The 25,888-nt window shown below is 36.8% G+C and overlaps 1 protein-coding gene across 4 annotated transcripts in view; it reads right to left on the minus strand.

Annotated features, from left to right (window-relative positions):
- LOC114285271 (tetratricopeptide repeat (TPR)-containing protein) overlaps nt 1–22,119 on the minus strand; it is a 46,903-nt gene extending 24,784 nt beyond the window's left edge. The window contains exons 1-3 of one of the 4 annotated variants that reach the window (XM_082909070.1): nt 21,864–22,119; nt 14,796–14,997; nt 13,202–13,421 (exon numbers count right to left, since the gene is read on the minus strand). In XM_082909070.1, coding sequence (XP_082765196.1) covers nt 13,202–13,421; nt 14,796–14,977 — 402 coding nt within the window. In that variant the 5' untranslated portion in view covers nt 14,978–14,997; nt 21,864–22,119. The remainder of the gene's footprint in view (nt 1–13,201; nt 13,422–14,795; nt 14,998–21,863) is intronic. The other 3 variants (XM_082909071.1, XM_082909072.1, XM_082909073.1) reach the window with 3 other exon arrangements.
- Nucleotides 22,120–25,888: the final 3,769 nt, after the last annotated feature.

A 25,888-nucleotide genomic window follows, 5' to 3' on the forward strand; every position in this document is an offset into this window, starting at 1 on the left:
ATCTTAGTATAACAAGTAGAGTTTAATGAGTACTAAATTAAAAATTAAATAGGATTAGCAAGAGTTAAGTAGGATTAACTAAAGCCTAAGTAGGATTAATAGACTAATGGAGATTAAGGACTAAATGTGATTGATTAGAGTTAAGCTTGGTTAGTTAACTAATTAATTTTTGGTGATGCAAACACACAACTCAATTTTCATCAAACAAAATAGAATAATAGAGAAAGTTGGAGAAGAATAGAAGGAAGCTAGAGAAGAAGAAGAACAAGAACAAGAACAAGAACAAGAACAAGAGGAAAAAGAAGAGAAAAAGGAAGAAATCAAAAGAACTTAAAGATTTAAGCATGGAAAATCAAGGAAAAACTATTTCTAGGTAAGAAATCCTACCCTCCATCTTTTATTATTGTTAGCTAGAAAATCATCTAGGATAGGTTTTGAAGGATTTAAGTTAAGAGTCTTGGAAAAAGTTTTGGAAAATAAAAAGGGATTGAAGAATTTGCAAGAAAATCATGTTTTGATTGGTTTAAACTTTGAATTCATTGCATATGAATGTTTTTCTACAAAACCCACATCATTTATTCATGTTTTGAAGTCTTAAAATCTTGTTTTGAAGGATTGAAAATGAAGAAATGAAAGAAAGTGTAAGAAAGAAACTAGGTTGAGAAATTCTTGAACAAAATCGTGTTTTTGGATGGTTTGATATGCTCCCTGGAACGTGGATCATTTCAGTACGTGGAACGGGAACGGGAATGTAAAATGCAGTACGATAGTGGTAGACTTGTATATATTACGCTTAAGAATTTAAGGTACTTCTAGAGTAGCTTCCTTTTAACTATTACGAATCCAATAATATTTATATTATTTTTTATGCTTGTGTTGTCAAAACTTAAGTCACCTTAGATTTTAATTCATTATATTTGATTTTTTTCCTCCTAAGATAACATTTAAGAAAATATATTAAAACAAATTTTGGAGATTTCTTCGGATCACTAAATTTACCATTTTGGAACGAAAGTATACATGTTTCAGAACGTGCATATCAATAAATAATTCGCTTAGGTATTAGTGTTTTTTGGTAACACATTCATGCATGCATTCAAATGAGTTTTTCATGAATAATATATCATTTATTCATGTTTTGGAACTTCTAGAGTTAAGATTTGAAGCTTTGGAATGGAGAGAATGGAAGAAAACACCAAGAACACACACTAACCCGTTTTGCTTGCTTGAAACCGCCCGTGCAGCCAAAAATTCCACATGAGCGTATTGAAATTACATTATCGATAGAGGTCACTGTCTCGAACCGCACAAGCAGATTTTCCAGGCTTAACAAATCCGCACAAGCGGATTTGCCAACACATTTACTCGATTTCATCCTTTTTGCTAGTTTTGATGCACCGGACCTCGTTATACTCTTTTGAAACTCAAAATAGAAATGAATAAGGCTTAGAAACCAGCTTAAAATATGTTTCATTAGAGAAGAAAAACTAGAGTTCCATGAACCTAAGTTACTTTGCATTACGCCTCATCAACACTTGTATGCCTGTTTATGTAGGTTAAGCATTTCGGAGTGTTAGATTTGCATAAAAGAAAGAAAAGGAAGAGAACTGTATATTATTCACACTCATAAACCTATTAGGGTTACACATACTTATAATAAAAGACTAAAGGAACAAAAGACATAACTATCCTTAACTACCCTTATACAATAATACTTAACACTCCCCCTCAAGTTGGTGCAAAGATATCTCTCATGCCCAACTTGCAGCAAATAGGATGGAAAACTTTACTACTAAGACCCTTAGTAAAGACATCAGCCAATTGATTTGCAGACTTCACAAAAGGCATACATATGAAACCCTTATTCAATTTCTCCTTGATGAAATGTCTGTCAATCTCAATATGCTTGGTTCTATCATGCTGAACAGGATTGTGAGCAATACTAATGGCAGCTTTGTTGTCACAGTACAGTGTCAATGGTTCACTACAAACAAACCCAATATCATTCAACAAGGACTGGAGCCACATCAATTCACATGTACCATGCGCCATAGCCCTGTATTCTGCCTCTGCACTAGATCTGGACACCACTGTTTGTTTCTTACTACGCCATGTCACTAAATTTCCCCCCACAAATGCACAATAACCGGAGGTAGATCGCCTGTCATCTATAGAACCAGCCCAATCAGCATCTGTGAATGCCTCCAACCTCAAGTGACCATGATTGGAAAATAAAATCCCTTTTCCAGGAGCAGATTTAAGATACCTCAAAATACGATACACTGCATCCAAATGAGGGGCACGAGGCTCATGCATAAATTGACTCACTATCCCAACCGCATAGGCAATATCTGGACGAGTGTGGGATAAATATATAAGTCTTCCAACAAGTCGCTGGTACCTTTCCTTCTCCACAAGATCACCAACACCACTACAAAGATGGTGATTAGCCTCAATTGGAGAATCAGCAGGTCGGCAGCCTAACATGCCAGTTTCCTCAAGAAGATCTAGAATATACTTTCGCTGAGAAAGAAAGATGCCTTTGTCAGATCTGGCAACTTCAATCCCAAGAAAGTACCGCAATGAACCAAGGTCTTTGATCTCAAATTCCTTGGCCAACAGCATCTTAAGATGTGTCACTTCTTCCTCATCATTACCTGTCACAACTATGTCATCCACATACACTATAAGCACAGTTACCTTATTTGCGTGACGTTTGACAAACATTGTGTGATCTGCATTGCTTTGCTTATACCCGAACCTCAACATAGCCTTTAGGAATCTGTCAAACCAAGCCCGAGGAGATTGTTTTAAACCATATAACGCCTTTTTCATGTTTTGGAACTTCTAGAGTTAAGATTTGAAGCTTTGGAATGGAGAGAATGGAAGAAAACACCAAGAACACACACTAACCCGTTTTGCTTGCTTGAAACCGCCCGTGCAGCCAAAAATTCCACATGAGCGTATTGAAATTACATTATCGATAGAGGTCACTGTCTCGAACCGCACAAGCAGATTTTCCAGGCTTAACAAATCCGCACAAGCGGATTTGCCAACACATTTACTCGATTTCATCCTTTTTGCTAGTTTTGATGCACCGGACCTCGTTATACTCTTTTGAAACTCAAAATAGAAATGAATAAGGCTTAGAAACCAGCTTAAAATATGTTTCATTAGAGAAGAAAAACTAGAGTTCCATGAACCTAAGTTACTTTGCATTACGCCTCATCAACACTTGTATGCCTGTTTATGTAGGTTAAGCATTTCGGAGTGTTAGATTTGCATAAAAGAAAGAAAAGGAAGAGAACTGTATATTATTCACACTCATAAACCTATTAGGGTTACACATACTTATAATAAAAGACTAAAGGAACAAAAGACATAACTATCCTTAACTACCCTTATACAATAATACTTAACACTCCCCCTCAAGTTGGTGCAAAGATATCTCTCATGCCCAACTTGCAGCAAATAGGATGGAAAACTTTACTACTAAGACCCTTAGTAAAGACATCAGCCAATTGATTTGCAGACTTCACAAAAGGCATACATATGAAACCCTTATTCAATTTCTCCTTGATGAAATGTCTGTCAATCTCAATATGCTTGGTTCTATCATGCTGAACAGGATTGTGAGCAATACTAATGGCAGCTTTGTTGTCACAGTACAGTGTCAATGGTTCACTACAAACAAACCCAATATCATTCAACAAGGACTGGAGCCACATCAATTCACATGTACCATGCGCCATAGCCCTGTATTCTGCCTCTGCACTAGATCTGGACACCACTGTTTGTTTCTTACTACGCCATGTCACTAAATTTCCCCCCACAAATGCACAATAACCGGAGGTAGATCGCCTGTCATCTATAGAACCAGCCCAATCAGCATCTGTGAATGCCTCCAACCTCAAGTGACCATGATTGGAAAATAAAATCCCTTTTCCAGGAGCAGATTTAAGATACCTCAAAATACGATACACTGCATCCAAATGAGGGGCACGAGGCTCATGCATAAATTGACTCACTATCCCAACCGCATAGGCAATATCTGGACGAGTGTGGGATAAATATATAAGTCTTCCAACAAGTCGCTGGTACCTTTCCTTCTCCACAAGATCACCAACACCACTACAAAGATGGTGATTAGCCTCAATTGGAGAATCAGCAGGTCGGCAGCCTAACATGCCAGTTTCCTCAAGAAGATCTAGAATATACTTTCGCTGAGAAAGAAAGATGCCTTTGTCAGATCTGGCAACTTCAATCCCAAGAAAGTACCGCAATGAACCAAGGTCTTTGATCTCAAATTCCTTGGCCAACAGCATCTTAAGATGTGTCACTTCTTCCTCATCATTACCTGTCACAACTATGTCATCCACATACACTATAAGCACAGTTACCTTATTTGCGTGACGTTTGACAAACATTGTGTGATCTGCATTGCTTTGCTTATACCCGAACCTCAACATAGCCTTTAGGAATCTGTCAAACCAAGCCCGAGGAGATTGTTTTAAACCATATAACGCCTTTTTCAACCTACAAACTTTCCCAACTGTAGACTGAGATGAGAATCCTGGTGGTATATCCATATATACCTCCTCCTCCAAATCACCATGGAGAAATGCATTCTTCACGTCTAACTGCTGTAAAGGCCATCCCAAATTAGCTGCACATGAGAGAATAGCTCGAATGGAATTCATCTTCGCCACAGGAGCAAAGGTTTCTTGGTAATCAATTCCATATGTCTGAGTAAATCCCTTGGCCACTAACCGTGCTTTGTACCGTTCAATTGTTCCATCTGCTTTCTGCTTGATGGTGAACACCCATTTACACCCTACAGGCTTTTTTCCACTAGGAAGAGAAACCAACTCCCAAGTGTTATTCTTGCTTAGAGCTTGCATCTCTTCTACCATAGCTACTTTCCACTTAGGATCATTGATAGCTTCTGTCCAACCCTGGGGAATACATGCAGAAGACAAAGACGAAACAAAAGCACGATATGTAGAAGACAATGAATCGTATGACACAAATTTAGAAATGGGGTGTTGAGTACATGCCCTAACCCCCTTTCTAAGAGCAATAGGAAGACTCGAATCATTGACAACAGGACTCTCAACTACAGGTAGAGGGATAGACTGAGATGCATTACCTGGAACTGGCATGAGGGATGATGATGGGTTTGGTGGCACAAGAGATGCTTGCTCTTTCGGACGTCGAGAATAAGTCTTAAAATCAGCCCTGTCCAAACGACCACTAATGTCAGGCTCCACATCAAGAGAACTATTAGGCTCCCCCTCACCACAAATAATAGTCCGCTGACTAGGAAGGAAAAAAGACAACTCGTGTTGATAGGCCATCTCCTCATCCGCAATCTCATCCATACCACTACTCTCCCCCGGAGGAGATGGCGGAGGAGAAGGAAAGAAGGACACAGCTTCACGGAAAGTGACATCCATACTGACATACACTTTGCGAGTGTGAGGATCATAACATTTGTAACCCTTCTGAGTAGCAGAATAACCAATAAAGACACAACGCACAGCCTTAGGATCGAGTTTCCCACGAGTACGAGGTTGCAAATGAACAAAACAGACACACCCAAACACCCGAGGAGGAAGAGACGAGGTGGGATATGCGACAGGAAGCAGTTGAAGAGGAATCTGGAATTGGAGGACACTGGAAGGCATACGGTTGATAAGGTAAGCAGCGGTAAGAACAGCATCACCCCAAAAAGACTTAGGGACATTCATGGTAAACAAGAGAGAGCGAGCAACTTCAAGAAGATGGCCATTCTTGCGTTCGGCAACCCCATTCTGTTGAGGAGTACCAACACAACTAGTCTGATAAAGAATGCCATGCTCCTCTAAGTATGCCCGAAAAACTCCATCAACATACTCAGTCCCATTATCACTACGAAGAATTTTGATTTGAGCATTAAAAAGATTGGTCACCATTTTATGAAAAGTTTGGAAACAAGAAAAAACTTCACTCTTAGTTCGAAGCAAGTAAATCCAAGTCACACGGGAAAAACAATCAATAAAAGTAACAAACCATCGATACCCAGAAGTAGAAACCACAGGGGAAGGGCCCCACACATCAGTATGAATAAGCATAAAAGGAAAAGTACTTCTTTTATTAATTGAAGGGTAACAAGTACGTTTATGCTTTGCAAGTTCACAAGCATCACAACCAAAAATACTCCTAGGACAATCACGAACTAAAGAAGGAAAAAGTTTCTCTAAAACATTAAAGGAATGATGACCCAAACGACGATGCCACTGATGAAGGAGAGAAAGAGAGGAGCCAATAGTGCACTTGAGAGCTTGAGATGGGACGACAGGAGGAACGGCATCCAGAAAGTACAGCCCACCTTGTGCTCTACCATTGCCAATCGTTTTCCCCGTAGCCAGGTCCTGAAAGACACAATGAGTAGGAAAAAATGTCACTGAGCAATTTAGAGAAGTAGTAAGACTACTAACAGAAAGCAGATTAGTGGAAAAAGTAGGAACATGAAGCACAGAGGAAAGAGAAAGCAAAGATGAACAATGAACTGAACCCTTGCCAGAGACAGAGGATAAAGTGCCATCAGCCACTCGAACCTTGTCTCGGCCGGAACAAGGAGAATAAGAATAGAAAAGACTAGAGGCACCTGTCATGTGATCGGTGGCACCGGAATCAATAATCCAAGAAGGCGATGATAAGGTACTAAGAGCACTAGCAGGAATACCTGTGTTGGCAAAATTGGAAGAAGCAGAAGTAGAAGAAACTGTGGTAGAAGGAGAGTCAAGTCGAGCCATCAAACGTCTGAGAGTGTGTAACTCATCCTGGGAAAGAGTGTTGGGCTCAGAAGGACTCACAGCAATCTCGGACACATGTGCTTGGGGTCGAGCTGTACTACCACGACCTCGACCCCGAGTAGGGCGACCATTCAGTTTCCAACAATGCTCTCGATCATGTCTGTCTTTCCCACAATAATCACACTTCAAGCGATCTCGATCAACCAGTGTACCCTGACTCCCAGACTGAACTGGACTAGGCCGAGGAGCCCGAGGAGGAGGAGCAACAGCTAAAGCAGAACGATCCTGAATAGAGGAATGTACCATAGCACTACGGCGACTCTCCTCTTGCTGGACAAGGGCATAAGCCTCGCGTAGGGTGGGAAAAGGTGAACGACCCAACACCTGGACGCGAATCTGATCATACTCCAAGTTCAAGCCAGCAAGGAAGTCATACACACGCTCTTTCTCAACGGTTTGTTGAAACAACGTGGCATCCTGAGAACAAACAGCCTGGAAGCTTTGGTAATAGTCTAGTTCCTGCCACAAACTACTCAACTCAGCATAGTAGACTGCGAGTGATCTATCTTTCTAATCTAAGCTCCGAAGCTTCTTCCTCAACTCATACGCCTGTGCATCATTACCTTGTTGGGAGTACATTTGGGCTGCAGCTGTCCAAATCTTATGAGCAGTATCTAATAAAAGGAAACTCCGACTAATAGTGGGCTGCATAGAGTTGATGAGCCAAGTCATAACAAGAGCATTTTCAGAAATCCATTGAGTATGGAGTGAGGCATCACCATCCGGTAGGGGAAGAGAACCAGTAATGTAGCCAGTCAAACGGCGAGCAGCAATAGCAAGACCACATGAGCGGGACCAAATCAAATAGTTGGAACCATCCAATTTAACAGGACTAATTTGAAGAGAGGGATTGTCGGTAAGAGTCATAACACGACGGAGGCCACCCTCATCACTAATTGTATCCTTAGTCTCACCCTCAGCCATTGAAAATTAAATGCCCACAATAGGAAAAAAGCAAATACCAGTCGAAAAACAGCAAAAACCAACAGAGGCAATCTACCAACTCAACTTAGGGACAATAGTTACCTCTAGAGACAAAAACAGAGCCGAAACAGGGGCTGGAGAGACCAAAACCAGTCAGAAACTGAGAGAAAACGTGCTGAAACTGAGGAAAATTGACAAAAATAGAGTGAAAGCTTGCCAAATCATCAAAACCAGTCCTCCCAACCCTAGATCAGTCCCAGTCGGCTCCCAAGGTAGAGGGAGGAAGGGAAAAAACAGCCAAAAACAGGCCGCAGCAGGGGCTTCCAAAAAAATCAATCGTTTTTTCCAAAAATCAACAAAAATTGGAAAAACACTCAAAAACTCATCAAAAAATTAAAATAAAAATCTAGGGTGAAAACCCATCAAATTTCGACCATAAAGTTTTTTTTTTTTTTTTTTTTTTTTTTTTTTTTTTTTTTTTTTTTTTTTCGATTTTTTTTTTTTTTTTTTCTGATTTTTTCTGTGTACAAGGAAGAACGAAAGAAACAAGAAAAAGAAACGAATCTTCAAGAAGGAAGATGATGCTCTGATACCATGTTAGATTTGCATAAAAGAAAGAAAAGGAAGAGAACTGTATATTATTCACACTCATAAACCTATTAGGGTTACACATACTTATAATAAAAGACTAAAGGAACAAAAGACATAACTATCCTTAACTACCCTTATACAATAATACTTAACACGGAGGAAAACCCTTTCGTTCAAAGAGCCGTCTGTAAGTAGTAGTGTAGTAAAGTTATGTTTAGTAAGCTATGTTTCAAATGCAAACCTATGCTATGTTTATGAAAGTTAAGCTATTGTTTTGTCATGAATGAACATCCTATATTCTTGTATCATGTATTAAGATGACACCTTGGAACATGTTTTGCTATTGGGAAATCATGCCAATAACCTCTTGCTTACTGAGCTCCTCTTGCCACCTTTGTGTGGGTCTTGATGTTCTCGAAGCCCTTGGAATGTTCATCATATATGCTTGCAAGTTAAGCTTTGTTTTTTCATGATCAAATTATGCTATGTTCAAACTATGATTCCATGTTTGGTTTTATTAAAGATCATCGATGTTCATTCATTTACCACTTTACTATATTACTATTCACTAAGCAATGACCCACCTCTCTCCCCCATATGTATGTAGGTGATGAAGAAGATCAGGGTTCTAATGAGAAGTCGACTTAGAAGTCTTTCCTTTTGCTTTTGTTTTTGCTCTTTCGAGAGATGTACCCTTAAGAAGACAGCATTGTATATGTGCTTTGGCTTGTAAACTTGTATCAGATGTTGTATTTTCCTTTCTTTTGTTGTTTGGACTTTGTACTAATATAAGATATTAATACAAGAAGGATGTATGCTTGTTTTCATGACTTATGCACATGCTTTGAATGGACTCTTAGTAATTAATGGACAAATGATTCTGCATAAGCCCCAAGTATTGTAAGTCCAGTCTTGTCTTGTTAGGCCTTCAATAGTTGAGAACTATTGGCCAGTCACAACGCTATCCTATATGGGGCAAGATGGGGTCGTGACATTAGGCTACACTTCAGTCTATTAATAACATAGGCCTTATAATAAAAATTGCTCCCTCCGTCCCAAAATATTAGTCCCTTATTTCATTTTTTATTGTCCCAAAATATTAGTCCTTTTCAAAAATCAAGAACTAAAATAACATGAATTTCCTATTTTGCCCTTCTTTTAAATTCATTAACACAAAAAGTACAATTATGACAATTGATATTTCCAAAAGAATGCACTATCAAAAGGTAATTTTAGAAAATTAATATTTTAAAGTGCAATAATTGTACTACCAAAAAAAGTTAGATTCCCCAAAAAGGACTATTATGCTATTGGGTTGACTGGCTTTTACATGAGCTTCTCATGTTTGGGCCTAATACTAATTAAGGAGTTGGAATTTAACTTATATCCATGTGTTTGATCTATAAATTTATATGAAAAAATTATTGGGACAACTTTTTAACTCATATTCATATAATAATATATTTGAAAAATATATTTCCATTATCTTAGAGAAAAAAATATAATCTTACAATATATTTTTATATATTATTTAAAATATATACAAATGCTCCCAACCAACAATTCTTGAAATGTCTACAATTCCACGCTCCGGCTCCTGCTCCCGCTCCCACTTCATGCAACTAAGATTGGAACTTGGACTCTAATTTACTGAGATCGATCGTCCACGCATGGTATTTATATCTTCTCTTTATTCGAATCCTATTTAATCGAAGTATTGTATATAGCAAGTTTTCATTTTTCTCCCTTTTGTATCTGTTTTTTTATTTTTAAATCAAAAGCTTTGAAAGCTTAAAAGCGCAAAAAATGCGAGAGACAGGGGCGGAGCCAGGGCTGGATCATTGAGGGGCCCAAAATAATGGTAGCGAGACAAGTCCCACCAGGCAAACGAATTTAGTTGGATCAATTTTGTTTGTAATAAAGTTTGAACCAAATAAATATAAATAATTGTTTACATACTACAAAAGAAAAAAGGGTTGTTATATATTAAATACTTTTCACATTCTATGTAACTTCTCATGTAGCATGATGGGTTCTATCATTTTTTTAATATGATACGCCTCACATATACACATTACATTATTATATAAATACATATAGAAAATAAAATAAACGTTTAAAATAAATGTGGTGATAAATATAGCATGTCTTGAAATTTAAAGTCATAAAAATGTAAATCAGTGATGAATGAATGTGAATCATAGCAATATCAAGATGTGTGTTGCTGAGTGAGAAGGAAAAGACTAAAAAGGGACAGAGGTAAGGAAAAAAGAAACACAATGTTATGAAATGAGAAAATTAACCTTGAATTTTATCCAGAAAGTATATGTGATGTAAATTTAAAATTAATGAGATGCAGGTCATACTTACAATGAATATAGACTCTTCATTTTTTCTAAATATTTTTCTGAGTTTGTAAGATTGCTAAACTAATTGAAATGAAAAATTCGATTGTTTTATAATGAAAAAAAAGGTATAAAGCTGGTTTCTTAAGGGTATAAAGCTGATCCAAAGTACATGAAGAATGGGTTGTTTAATAAACTCCTTTGAGAGTATAGAGTACCTACGAAAAACAACAAAAAGTAAGATAAAATGCAAGGTGGAGATCTTTTGGGCCAGTCACCTAGACAAGGAATGGATGGCTAAAATTAATTTGGAGGGGCCAGGTACTGCAAAACCATGAGAATATATAAAAGATGCCTAATATATAGCGTATTCCCAAAAGCTTGTAGGGGCCAGGACTCTCCCGAACCCCCCAACCCCCCTCCCCCCCCCCTTGGTGAGAGAGTCGTACGCCTATGCTATTGAGGCTTGCACATAGTTGGAGTCATGCCTAAAAATACATGCATCAGTACGTTTCTGCTGTGCCTCGCCTCAACATGCGCCTTGAGGTGCACCTCAACTGCGCCTTTGAAAACTTTGCACTAAATGGAAAGATGGACATGGCCCAATTTCACTCTCAGGTCCAGTCTCATAATTCAAGAACATCTAACTATAAGTTCAAACCAAGCTTTGGACACAATAGTGTCTAAAGAGAAGAAGGGGTTATGTACTAGGGCCCAAAATCACCTTGAGGCCTATTCACAAGGTCTAAGAAGAGCAAGCCAAGCACAGACAAGTGGGGCATTGGATCTAGGCAGGGTTCAATTCTAAGAAAGAGGCAGGTCAAAGGAAAGATCGGGTCTGATGGGTTCTCCAGTTAGGGCTACTCAGTCGACGATCCAAAGGTTATGTTACCAATGTTGACAATACGAGAATCAAGAGGGAAATCCCAACGAAGGTATTGGAGTGATTGATGGCGACAACTCTCATGGTGACTCACAGAAAGTTTTCACGAAAGGTGAGGCCCAATTTGTAGGTTTGGCAAATCCCAGTTAAGAATGGAGAGCTTGAACTTGGAGGAGATCCAGCCTGATTGGGGGGATATTGTTGATAGAGCCAGAAGAGAACTACTTCAAGATGGACATCAAAGAAAAGAAGCCTATGCTTTCAACAAGGAAGCGACTAAAAATTCAATGGCGAGGAATGAGATTTTGGGTGATGATGGAGGGATTGGAAGATTGATTTCAAATCTAGAGAATGCACAATTTGATCCTCAAGAGGTTTTGCATGCCTTGGAAGAGTATGGTTCTAAGAGTTCAAAATTGGAAGATGATATAAACTATAAAGGAAAGGAACAGGAGGAAGATGATGAGTCTGATCAGGATTTCAATGCTTTATTTCATGAAGAGGATTATACCCCAACAACCTACAAGAAACGCATCAAGGATGGAGTTTGTGAGAAGATGTCTAACTCAATCAATACTGAAGAATTAGGTGTTTCTAGTGATTCTATCGAACAAGGTGCCCATATTTGTTTCTTCATTTTTGAGGCATGAAAACTGCGTCTCAAGTTCTTCTAGTTCAGGGGATGGCGCTTCAAGTTCTTATAAGGTGGCTAGGTCCCATTTTGCTTTCATTGCTTCTTTGGCATCTTCTAGTGTGGTGCCAATTTCTTGTTACTTAAAATTTTCTAGAAGTAATTGGGAGAATCTGGAATGGGCATCTTTGTTATCTTTGCTTGAATGTGTTTCCCTGGCTCCAAATGTAAGAGACAAGCGGCTTTGGCTCATTCATCCCTCGTCCATCTTTTCAAGTTTATTCGTTCTTTGATAAAATAGTCAATAAATCCAATGTTTTATCATTGCCATTTTATCAACGAAATGGAAAGCATTTACGCCTCTCAAAGTGAGAATTTTTAGGTGGTCCTTGGTTCATGGAAGTACCTTGACAAATGATGTTCTACAATCGAGGAGACCCAATCGCCATCTTTGTCCTCAATGGTGCATTATGTGTAGGAGTGGGGAATTGAATCTATGGAACCACTTAACTTTATTAGCTGATTCACAGTGAGTGACTCTGGGAGAATCTGCTCATATGTTTCGATTTGATTTCAAAGCACTTGGTTCAAAAAAGAGAGAGCAGAAGTGTTGTGGCAATGTACAATCTTCGCTATTTTTTGGGCATTTGGTTGTAAAGGAATGCAATGATTGTTTAGGATAAGTTCACGGATGTCGACTAGTGGGAGAACGTGTCATTGGACGTCTCATTTTGGGAATCTATTTCTTCAGCTTTCAAAGGGGTACTGTTCTTTTTCATTTCTAGATATTGGAAAGCGATCTGTGATGTATAGGAGTTTTGTTTTTGGAATTAATTGGCGTAATGATTATTGGACTTGAAGTGGACAACTTGTCCTATTCTCATTTCTTCTCTTTTATTAATAAAATCCCTCCCTAAAAATTAAAAATTAAATTAAATTAAATTAATGAAGGGGTAACAAGGGAACTCACTGTTTTAAGGCTGCTCACTTTTTCCTCGCGTGATGAGGAGACCCCCTGACCATGCTGATCAGCATCTGCATCAGCTCCACAGTCAAGAGGGTACTCTACCTTACCAATCCTTGGACGGCATTTTGCTGACTTTTTTAACTGTTTACCTTCTCCTTCAACAATATCAATATCTTTACTCATTAAAGTGCCTTTACATTGACTACTTTCCGCACTAACCAACCTACATAACACATGAATCTTTGTCAAAAATTAACTGCAAAAATAACAATAGCTCAAACTACCAGTACCATTAAAAACAGTAAATTGACTAACACAACATGAAATTGTATTCTCCCCAGCAACACACTCATATACACACATACTATACATTATAGTACACGCAAATAGTCGTTACTTGTGAAAATTCAATTTCATTTCTCATTGTCTGCAAGTAAGCACTTCGATCCTCTTTATACGTATATTAAAAATAAAAAACAAAAAGCACTTTGATCAATACTCCCAAATCCTACCTAATCTATTAATTTTGCTTTCTTTCTGCTTGTTTGCTGAGAAAATGTAGATAGAAAAATGTTACAAGCTAATAAAGAGCACAGTGGGACAGCATTGTTTCATTACTTTAAAATGATGTTGTCGTTTTATTGATCACAATTAGTTGTTTCAGCTAGGATTTGTTAGTAGTTTTGTCAATTTGATTAGTTAGAAGCCGTATTAGAGGGATGAGAATTGGACAGTGGTCGTTTGGGCAGTTAGAGATAGATAAGGTTAGTTGTTAATCTTGGTGTTGAGGAGATTATAAAAAGGAGCTGAATTGTAATGTGGGGGTAGTTTTTGTAATGTCATTTGTTGAGTAAATACATTGTCCCTGTTTTTCTTGCTTGCAATTTGTTGCAATAGTTACAATTCCCTGGTTAGGTCCAGAAAACTCAAAATTTTGAATCTAACGAGTAATCTGCTTAACAAAGCCTCAAAAATGTTGCAAGAACTCATCTTTTATGTTTTTCTTTCCTCAGTATTACAGAAGTTAACACCAGCGAATCAGTCCCACTAAACCTAAACAGCAAAATGTGGAAAAGGGAGAGAGAGAGAGAGAGAGTAGTTTTCAAAAGTCATTTCGGGAAAACATCAGATGACATCGAGGACGTAAAATGTTTTTGTCAAAAATTTTTACTCATTTTCCGTTGTTTGGTTGAATAAACAATAAGTAAAACATTTTTTAAGGAAAATATTTTTGCATCATATTCCCAAAAATGACATTTTTTAAAATTCCGTAAGTCAATTTTTACAAAGTTGACTCTTACTACTTTTTCAACACATTTAGCCTTTTTAAATAAATATCTTAGCTCACTAAAAAGTCAAATGATACTTTATTAAATCAAAATTTCTCTTTTAGGCAATAAAATATTTTTGTTTCAAGTTTAACGCCGAAAAACAAAAATAAAACATTTTTCCTGTGTAAAATCAATTTACAAGAAAAATATTTTTTATGTACCAAAGAACGAAATGCATATGCTTTTATAATCATACCAAAGAACCCCAAAAAAAAAGGAATTGAGAAATGACTTGATGAGGCGAGGGGAAAAGTAACATAACATACCTGGAAACATCTGAAGTGGAGGCGGAGACGAGGATGGGGTCAGGAAAGGAATCAGTGCCGTCAGATTCAGGGGCATCAACGTTGAGGTCAGCTAAAATGACGACTTTGGAGGCCACTGACCTCTTCAAGCTCTTGTCGATGAGTTCTGGTTTGGGAGCTTGCGGTTCCCCCATTTGGCCCATTTCTGTAGCTTACGGCATTCCTACAATTTTAATGGGTGAATTTTTGCTTTATTGCTAGTAAAATGGGTTTCGAATACATTTTTTATGTTTTTTCCGATTTTACGTTAGGTTTTGAAAATATGCTTTTAACTTCTTTTTTATTATAAGATTGATTAAAATAATAATAAAATGATCTTATAATAAACATGTGTTTTCAAACATGTTTTCTATTAAGGTATGTTCAAACATTTATTAATCAAAAACGAGTTTTGTAAACATGTTTCTTATGAAAATTATAAATCACTGTGCAAAACAGATTTTGTAAATACATATTTAGTTTTTTATAAAGCGTATTTACAAAACACATTTTTACACTTAAATCTTTAAAAAAAATTAAAAAATTTAAATAAAAAAAAAACTAACATGAAAACATTAACATTTTCTAATATTTCAACTGAAGTGTACGGACTAAAAATAAAATTGAAGCACACTTGATAATAACCGTATCATTAACCATTATTGTCAACAAATTGAAATGTCATTATTGTTCCCGTTTGGTAATGATTTGATTTTTTTATTTTAGTTTTTCTAGAAAATTGGTAAACAAAAATTATTTTCCAGTTGTAAAACTAGAACAATTATGCACGACTTCGTCACCGAAACCTAATATTTGACATTTTTAACTTAATTCTCATATACAAACTAAATAAACTAGTAATTAGTTATACGGGCTGATAGTCAACATAACTAGAGTTACACTTATAAAGCTTAACAATTACAGAGATAAATGAAACATAACCTTTCACGATCTCACTGTAAGAACACTCAACTTCACACACACAATACTAAATTATGGAGACACTGATATAATTTAAAACACGTGAAGTCCTAATACTCGCTCAAATTAGGAATCTGATAGTCCGAGTAATCCAAAAGCTCAAGATCAGAGACAAGCGTAAGATCCTCTATGATAGCTGCGGGATCTCCTCGAAAAGGGGAATGCGCCTGACAATTCACTCCCCGTCTGATTTACAAATGTACAACGGGAAACGAATGAGGGTCCAAATATGGCAAATCCATAGAAAATCTACTAATCACAAGAAATGCCAAACCAGGACCACGTCACTGGACTTAAAGTCAACACCTAATTTTTTTGGAGAAATTAGGAAACCTTGACTCGCACTGTCCATCATAACTAGAATGTTTTGGCTTGGGAACTTACGTATGAGGAGGGAAGGTCATGAATTGAGCACCCCCACTCACACGATTAAAAATTGGCCTCTACTAATTCTTTATATGAGATTCATTACCAAAATATGCTCATGTTCCTATTATTAATGCTAACTTTACTAGATGGAGCAAACAAGGAAAACTGAATCACCTACTTTAGAACACTTTGATCTCTTGCATTTTGAAAAGAGTTTTTGAAATGACTGATCCAAATAAAAAGAAAGAAAGCTCATTTGCAAAAAGATCAAAGCAATCCCAACTTAGGCAAGACAACCTCCAATCAATGAGCAAAAACAGAGATATCTCAAGTAAGCGCATAGCCTCATGGTAGCATGTTAGACAAATCGAATTTGATTCGACCCATGACAGGGAATTCTAATGCACAAATTGTCTCATTATGCGCACACGCAGGATCAATTCAATTTGAGATTCAAGACATGAGCTCTCTGAGGCCAGTAATTATTAATTTTGTGTTATTTATCTGTGTGTAATTTATTGTAGTTATCCCTACGAATTTCAAGCAATTCTAGTATAGAAAACGTATAATATATGTATCCAAACTTTATTGTTTTGAGCTAGGATTTTGGAGGGAAGCCCAAAACCTTTAATTAATGCAAAATGTATAAAAATTGGTGTCCACAAGGGGTCAACCAGCCAGCCCTCTCTCTCTCTCCTCTTTGTCTCATCTTTTTCCTCTTTTATACCATTTCCTTACACAACTTGGTCCTTTACTTACACAGATCATGACCCAATATTTGGGGAATAACCAATCATGTCTTGATGGCCAAGCTCACCTTGCCACCTTCAGGTGTGTCATTTAGCCGGTATCTGGGCCAGTTAAGCACCTTACAATCATTGATATGTTCATCATTATGTAAATGTTTGCAAGCCAGGTTATGCAATGTCTTGCTCAAGTTAAAGCTATGTTCAAACTATGATTTGATGCTATGTTTATAAAGCTCATTGGTGTTCATTCATTTACCGCTTTACTATATTACTATTCACTGGCCAATGGCTCACCCCTCTCCCTTATATGTATATGTAGGTGATGAAGAGCTCAATTACCAAGAAAAGTTGATTAGAAGTTGGTATCCTATGCTTCTGTTGGTTTTGTAAAGTTATGTCATAAGTACTGTATTTTACTTTTGATGTATAGAACATGCAATAAAGCAAGACAATAACCCAAGAGGAATGTATACTTTCATTTCATATAATTATGCACTGCTCTGGATGAATGTTTCAAATGGATTCAATATAAGAAATAATGGCTTCCGCACTTGTAATTGAAAATTTTGCCCTAGCTATTACAAGTGTCCAACTTGCTTTTGTTTAATTAGGTCTTTGGTAGTCAAGGACCACTAGCTGACCACTGCACCATCCTGTTTAGGGCAGGTTGGGGTCGTGACAAAATGAGGCATCATTTGTTGTGCCAATCACACTTTAACCTATATGGTCCTATTATATATGTATAATTATTCAAAATGGAGGGTTGTGATTGAGTTCATTACAGCTAGAAGTATTTTGGGCCTTTGGATTAAAGTTTAAGTTGGATTAATTAAGAGGTTAAATTGTCATCTTTTGCAAGAGTTATACACAAGCCAAAGAGAGAAAAAGAGAAGAAACTTTCCCTATTTTTCCCTACCCACACCGAGAGCTCTGTCATCCTCTCTCTTTTTTCTTTTTCTTTTTTTTTTTTGGGATTTTCTTCATCTTCTTCCTTGCATGCTCTTAAAACTCTAACCCTAGTTCTACCATTGTTGGACCTTGGGTGATTTGGTGAGTTAGAAACCATAAACAAACACTTAGAGAGTGATTGGTGAGTTTGGAAACACACTTTGGTGTTGGATTTGTAGATCAAAACTTCAAGACTTGATGTGTTCTTGGAGCATTCACCTTTCCTACCTCATTTCCCATTATTTGTTTGAAAGCTTCGCGTAAAGGTAGGGGTTCTAGGAAGAAACATGCTAGGGTTTATTTCAAGTTAATTACACAACTTCATAAGTTAATGGCATGATTGGTATATGAAATGCATGATTTGTTTTGTATATATTCAAATGCATGAGTTGTATGTTTGATTCATTCTTTCTTGAATCACTTTTTTGAGAAAGAGTTAGATTCTTATATTCGAATCAATAGATATATTTGTTTGTACCCTTTTTAGCAAAAATTGCCACGTGGCAATTCCCCAATTTATGAAATGCCACATGGTGATGGAAGATGAAGAGTTGAGGATTTGTGGGGGACCCATCAAGGCAAAATGGTGGCCAGGGTTTTAATTTTATTTTAATTAATTAAGTCAACCAAGTTGTTGGGTTAATTAATTAATTTAGATTTGGAAGATATGGAGGACCTCAACCGTTTCCCAAGGAATATGAGTTGGTTGAGGCCCATCTCCCTAAAAAGGTGCCTTATCCCTTGATTCTTGCTAAGCGGCTGCTCATGGAGATCACACGTGGGACTTAATGGGTTTTGGCAAATCAACAAATAGGCTACAAGGAACCGTTTTCCCCAAGTACTGCATAATGGATTTTAGGTTTCTTGTGGATAGTACACGTGGCAGCTTGGGGAGCTTGGTGGATTAATTCAAAGCTACGAAGGAGGGATACTAGCCGTTAGTGGTTTACTGGTTGCTATACTTGAGGATCAAGCCAAGGATCACGGGACAATTGCCACAAGGAAGGGCTGCCATGTTCGTAGCAGTCAAGCAAAAATGGGGGTATCCCAACACTATAAAAAGGACTCTAAAGCCAACATTTGAAGTGATCTAGCACCAAGAACTCTACCAAGAGTCTATCTACAATTCAACTTAGCTTTTCATAACTTTTATCTTAGCTTCTTACAGCTTTGTCTTTCATTCAAGCAATTTCAATTCCAAGCAATTAGTTGTTTATCCAAATTATCCTTAGATTAGTTGTTGTACTTCATTTGTCAATCAATGAAAGTACAATTCTAATTTAGTTACCTTTTGCACCTAGCAAATTTAGTAAAAGTTCTCTTCATTAAGGCAAGATTCGAACATGTGGCAATTCCTCTGAACCACACACAATCATTTCTCTGTGTTAGAAGTCAAAAATATCCAAACATTCCTAACCTTAGACTACATCCACAAGTCCTGGCACACCCGCACCAAATCCTAGTAAACACAGCCTACGTGTTCACCCTATTGTTTTTCTAAGTGGTAAACAATTTTGGCACGTCCAATGGGACGCTAGATGTCTTCTTTATCACACATTATCATGGTTGGTAGAGGTAGAGGGAGAATGCAATAAGCCAGTCAGCAGTGTCGCCTCCTGAAAGCCCAAGATCCAAACAATCCAGGCCTTCAAGAATGCCACGCAATCCTAAGAGGGCCTTCAATGTGGCAGAAAGTCTAAAGAACTACTTAATCACAACCAACACAGAAAGAGTTGTCCTAAGAACTCTTTTATTCCTTGGTCACTCTGTTACAAGAAATGAGGCAATCCCAGACCAATTTCGTAAAAGCTATCACCGACATGATGGCAACTTTTAGAGACAGGGTTTCTACGGCCCCCACTAGCTCTAGTTCTACTTGCAACAGAACTGACTAATACTCTTGCAGAACAGAATCCTCAAAGCAGGTCAGTTGGTACTTCTCAACCACCTCCAGGAGTTTTTTCCAGCCTCTTCCTCTAATAACCCCATGCTTGGAGGGCAAGGAGGACAAGGTATTGAACTTGGGGTTGGGGGGGGGGGGGCGGCGTTGAACTTGTTGGACAACTTCCTAGGTTTCAACCGTATGAAATCAAAGATGGCCAGATTCCTCATAACCCCCAGAATCTACAACATCAGAATCCTCAGAACCAGAGTTTCTAGAACTCGAATCAGAACTTCTAGAACCAAAACCTTCAGAAACAACATCAACAGAATGCTCAAGGAGTTGCTCCTAGGCCTATGCGAAACGGTCAGCCTCAGCCCCAAGGAGGTTGGTTAGAACTTAACCCTTTGCTCACTGTTCCAGAATAGAATAGACAAAACTTTACTTCGATTCCTGAACTGATAGGGCATAACTATGCTCCGATTCCGGAACAAAAAGGGTAGAATTTTGTTCCGATTCCTGAACCAAGAGGTCAGACCTTCTACAATCAACCACCACATGGAGCTTATCAGGGGGCATATCAACTAAATCTGGCCATGAACAAGGATAAGGTCATGGATCTCATTCAGGAGCAATTCAGTCCTACACTCAAGCGTGTTAGCAGGCCCATCTATCGAAAACCCTATCCAGAAGCAATCAACAAAGCCCACGAGTTTCCTAGAGGGTACAAAGTTCCTGATTTTGTTTTATTTTCTGGTAAAGATAATCATTCTACTGTTGAGCATATTGTCAGGTTTACTATTTTTTTTTTTTTTTTTTTGGATAAATATATTGTCAGGTTTACTATACAATGTGGCGAAATAGGAAAGAATGATTTCCTGAAGTTGAGGCTGTTCACAAACTCTCTAACTGGAACAACCTTCACTTGGTACATCAACCTACAACCAAACTCAGTCCATTCCTAGCAACAAATGGAAGAGATCTTTGTTTCATTTTAGTCTCTGTAATTTCAATTGGTTCGATTTTGACTTTGAATTTATGATTTTGTCTCAATTTGACCTAATTGATTACAACTCTTAGCATTTTTTTATGAAAAATATGTACATAAAAAAATTATAAACTTGCTAAACTCAACACTAATGATATTATCTAATAGATCAAATTGACATAAAATTTAAAATTATAAGAGTCAAAATTAAGTCAATTGAAAGTATAAAAACCAAAATGACACAAAGGGTAGGGATCACCGGTGTAATTTGCCCATAATGAAATTTATATGGAATCCATTATAGTAAGTAATTGTTGTGGATTTGGCAGATTTTACATATAAAAGATTTGGAAAAAATTAACTACATACATCAAATGAGCGCACACACTGTCTGTTAGGTTCATTTTTCCTAGTATATATATGTATACATGTATATATATATATATATATATTATTGCTTGACCTCAATTTTACAAGAGGGAAGCAAAAGTCAGAAGGTGAAAATCTTTCCAGCAAACAGAGCCAGGTACAGGGCATGTTGATTTCAAAAAAATATATGACTGAACCAAACCAAACCAAACCAAACCAAGCCTTGCCTTGCCTGAAGTCCCATCAAATGGGGTCACTTCAAATAAAAATAAATAAATATATATATATATATGTGTGTGTGTGTGTGTGTGAATTAACTAAATAAATCAGAAACAACAAAACATCAAAGACTTCCAATTTAATACCACAATTCAATGATGTGAGCTTACGTTTAAGCCAAAAGAGCATTAATCCCAATCTCTTCATACGTGTATATATATAGTTAATAGATCCATGAGTATCTTTACACATAAATTCAGCAGAAAAGGGAAGATTCAATAATGGAAACATATGAAAATACCTCAAGGCAATTGCTATAGAACATCAAATCCATTAATACTTCCATCAATTCACACTGAGACACATCTATACTTCAATCGATCCACAACATAAGAGATTAATTAAACAAAATCGGAAAGAAACAAAAAGAATCAAACAATTCAACAATAACACACTCCAAATCCATCAACAAGAAAATATACTTATAAATATCGAACAACATATATAGGAACACGAGATCGAAGAAAACAGAGCAGAGCTCTAACCTTACTGAACCAGAGAGATCGCCGGAGAGAGATACATAGGCAGAACCCTAGCCGCGCGAAGCGCAGAGAGCTACAAAGCAAATGAGAAGCGAGGGGAGTCTAGGATATTTACTACCCTTCTCCTCCGTCGTCGCGCCTCTCGTGCTACGCTCCGACTCCGAAGACAGCCCTTCTTGCTCTTCTCAACCTTTGTCGAAGTTCGTCTCGAATGTGAACTTTTTTTTTTCTTCTTTTATAATTTAGGATAAATTATATATAGCTCTTGAATTTTGACTAAATTATAAATATTCTTAAAGTTTTAAAAATTACATCTCGTCCCTAAAGATTTATATTCGCGTAACAATTTGACTCTTGCCGTGAACTAAACCATTACAGAAGTGTATTGATAGGGTCATTCTATTTAAACACCACTTTCCCTCTCAAGACAAATAATTAATTAATTTATTTTTTATTACAATTTTAGCCTTAAGTGAAATGACTGTAGAGGACAAGTTATGATACACCTCATTTGTGTATTTACCATAAAGGACAAGAATCAATATAATATAAATTATCAATTTCAAACTTGTTCATTATGTATCTTCTCTGCCAAGAATCCAAAAACCCTAAAACCAAAATCAAAAACCCTTCAACAAATAATCAAAAATATAGTATTATTGAAGATTTTGATTGGATTCAATGAATGATGCATCTGACAATTCTCATTCGGAACAATGGAGCAATAAAAAGATTATTTTTTTTGTTGTTTTCGTCTTCGTTTTCATTTATGAGTGGCAAATCGTTGTTCGGTTAACTAGAGGTGAATGATATATCATTGTTCGACAAACTACAATCGAACAAATTACATCTGTTCAACAGACTACAATCTAACAACTTACATCTGTTCAACAGACTATAATTGAACAAATTACATATGTTCGACAAACTATAATCGAATAGAAGAACAACTTACATCTGTTCAACAGACTACAATTGAACAAATTACATATGTTCGACAAACTACAATCGAACAACTTACATCTGTTCAACAGCAACACCACCAACGACGTCTTGATGAGTGTTTTCAGCAATGGTGTTCATCGATGTGAATAGAGAATGGAGGGGGAGATGAATATCGTGGGTGTGGGGTGTGTGGCTGTGTGGGGGCAAAGATGGACCTTTGTATGTATATTGTTGTCGATCGGTGTGTGAGTAAGGTTAAATATATAAATTTGTGGTGTGTGATGAGAAAAATATTTATTTTTGCAAATTCTTTATGGTGTGTCTTTAAAAGTGGTTTGCCTTGAGAGGGAAAGTGGTGTGTAAATAGAGTCTCCCGTGTTAACATCAGCAAAATGTATGTTGATGGACCATATTACCCCTGGGACCTTTCAAAGTGCCAAACAACCTTTTTTTATTAAAAAAAAAAAAAAAAATTAACGCAACCAGGCAACCTAACTTAATTAGTACCAAAGCACCAAACAATCTTTTTTTTCTTTTTCTTTTTTATTTTTTGTTGAATACAACCAAACAACCTGAACTAACCTAAAATCCCTTTGGTTTGTTGTTTAAAAAAACATTTCAAACTTTTTTAAAAGAAATAAAAACTAATTTAATAAAAATAAATATAAAGAAATATATTTAATTTGTAAAAAAATATTTCAAATAACTCGAAAGATAAAATTATATAAAAATGATAATTATTTTTTATTTTTTATTTCTTAACCAAATTAATTTTTAATTTTTAAAAAAAAATTCTAAAAATCAAACCATACATAGCCTAAGAATCTTTTAATAAATCATTTCGTACGTTGGTAACTTATTTAATTATTTGTTAAATTTACGACATGTTTAGCAGCTAATAAGTGTTTTTCCATTTTAATTTTGCATTCCATAAATTATTAAATCAATTAATTTTGTATTCATAACTTATTTAGTTAATTTGTTATTTTTTAAGTTTTTTTTTTTGGGTTCATAGTTATTTTTTTGGTAATAAATAAATACCATGGAATCCTCTTCAACATGGAAGGAATGGAGAAAGAGCACTCAAGTAGCTTGAAATTGAAATATTAGCTTAAAAATTCAGATACACAAGTCTGAAATATTAACTTAATTACATATTCATGTCCACCAAAATAAACCTTGCAATACTATATCTTATGGGTTGTTTAGGATGATCTAAATAAGTGTACTTTTTGTCTTTTTACCAAAAGATGTGTAAAAAAGTAGAGAGATGATGTGATGATAAAAAGATGAATTATTTATAGGATGCCAAACTTGGCCTTAGTTACAAATTCTTGTCCAACAAAAACTTTGCAAGTCAATAAAAGAGTAGTAGCCCACCCAATTCAAAAACCTATGGTGAGCAAGGATGCATGCCTTCCGATATGTGCTAATATGAAGACATCATTGTTAGAAAACTATACCCACTAATTACACAAAAAAGTATACCCTAGTCTTTAATTCCTTCCAGCATCCCCTATACAAAAAGCATCACCTGAAAATTAAAAAATCAAAGAACAACAAATTAATAAACACAAATGAATATATTTTAAGTGTCATGCATGATGCAATTGCATGCATACCTATGGTTCAAGTCATGCTCCACTGAGTTGGAAGTACCCCATCTTGTCCTTGATCCTAAAAATTGAATTGGATTAGTTGGCCTCAAATTCCTTGTGGAAAAATAAAATAACATAACATAATCATTTGTCATTCACACATACATCAACAATGCTCCTCTCAGTAGCTATGGACCTTCCAATAGTGCTCCTTTCAACAACAGTACCAATTCCTCTCTGAGTAGACTCATTTGTGCCCATTTCCCTACCCCTAATAGGTGCCCTCTGACATGTCCTCTTATTGTGCCCAATCCCCTTGCAAATGATGCACTTCACAGTGGATAATCTTTTTGATGGTGCAGCCTCATCAACTTCTCTTCTCCTACTTTTTCTAGGTCTTCCGGGCATCCTCTTGAGAGGTGGAGGCTTCAACTCATCTCCAAGAACTAGACCCCATAAACTCTCATCATGCATTGGATGTATAATTTGCTCATATGCCTTAAAATAAATGTGTTTGTAGTACATTATGTCACAATAGGTCTCCAAGTTCATCCTCTAATGAGTAATGCAAGTTGTGGCATGCTTGCAAGGGACTCCACTTATGTCCCATATCCTGCAACAACATGACCTTCTTTGTAGGTTCACAATATAAGACACCACACCTTCAACCACTTGATACTCCTCTTGTCCTGCAAAAGTCACTTTACAAAGCCTAGACTGAAGAACCACTTCATTTAATTTCTTCTTAATGTTAGGGGTTACCAAAGATTGCCATGAATGTTGGTAAGGGAGGGGGTAAGTTTGGTTTAGATGGTGGCTTTCTTTCCCTTTCAATTTTGACCAAACTACCAAGATTGGTCCTCAACACTTCTGCAGCATGCATTGGAAGTTTGGTGTAAGCCTTTGCATGATTTCCCTTAATTGCCTCCATGGCTTTCCTTTTTCCTTTGTACAGTTGCATCCTTGTAGTCTCCAATCCATAATTTTCAGCTATTTCATCATGCATTGCCTCTAAAGTGATCCCAGGATTACCTCTAAGAGTTTTTTCAAACTTCGTAGCAATCTAAGATGTTGTTGCTTCAATATTCCTTTATACTCTAACGCATGTATGGTTAGGGCCCAATGTCTTAATCTTATATGTCACCCCATTAGGTAATGGAGAAGCATGAATCCTCCATTCACACATCAAGGAAGCACATATGCAAGTCACTCTTTTCTTGTCATTTTTTATTTTAATCACTTTAAAACCTCTTTCAATTGCAAATTCCTGGAGCATAGTCCTGAAGTGATACACATCATCAAATATCATTCCTTTCTCCAATGTTATTTTCTCCCCTTCCTTTATTTCAAACATTTTTCCCTTCATATATCTGTCAACATTAACACCTTGCACATCTTCATCATCAATAGAATATTTCCCTCCTATATCATCAGATTCATAGTCTGATATCCGCTCATCATTAGCCTCAATTGGTTCATCTGACC

This window comes from Camellia sinensis, chromosome 15 (genome assembly GCF_055761805.1).
Source record: "Camellia sinensis isolate YWXY chromosome 15, ASM5576180v1, whole genome shotgun sequence".
NCBI lineage: Eukaryota > Viridiplantae > Streptophyta > Magnoliopsida > Ericales > Theaceae > Camellia > Camellia sinensis.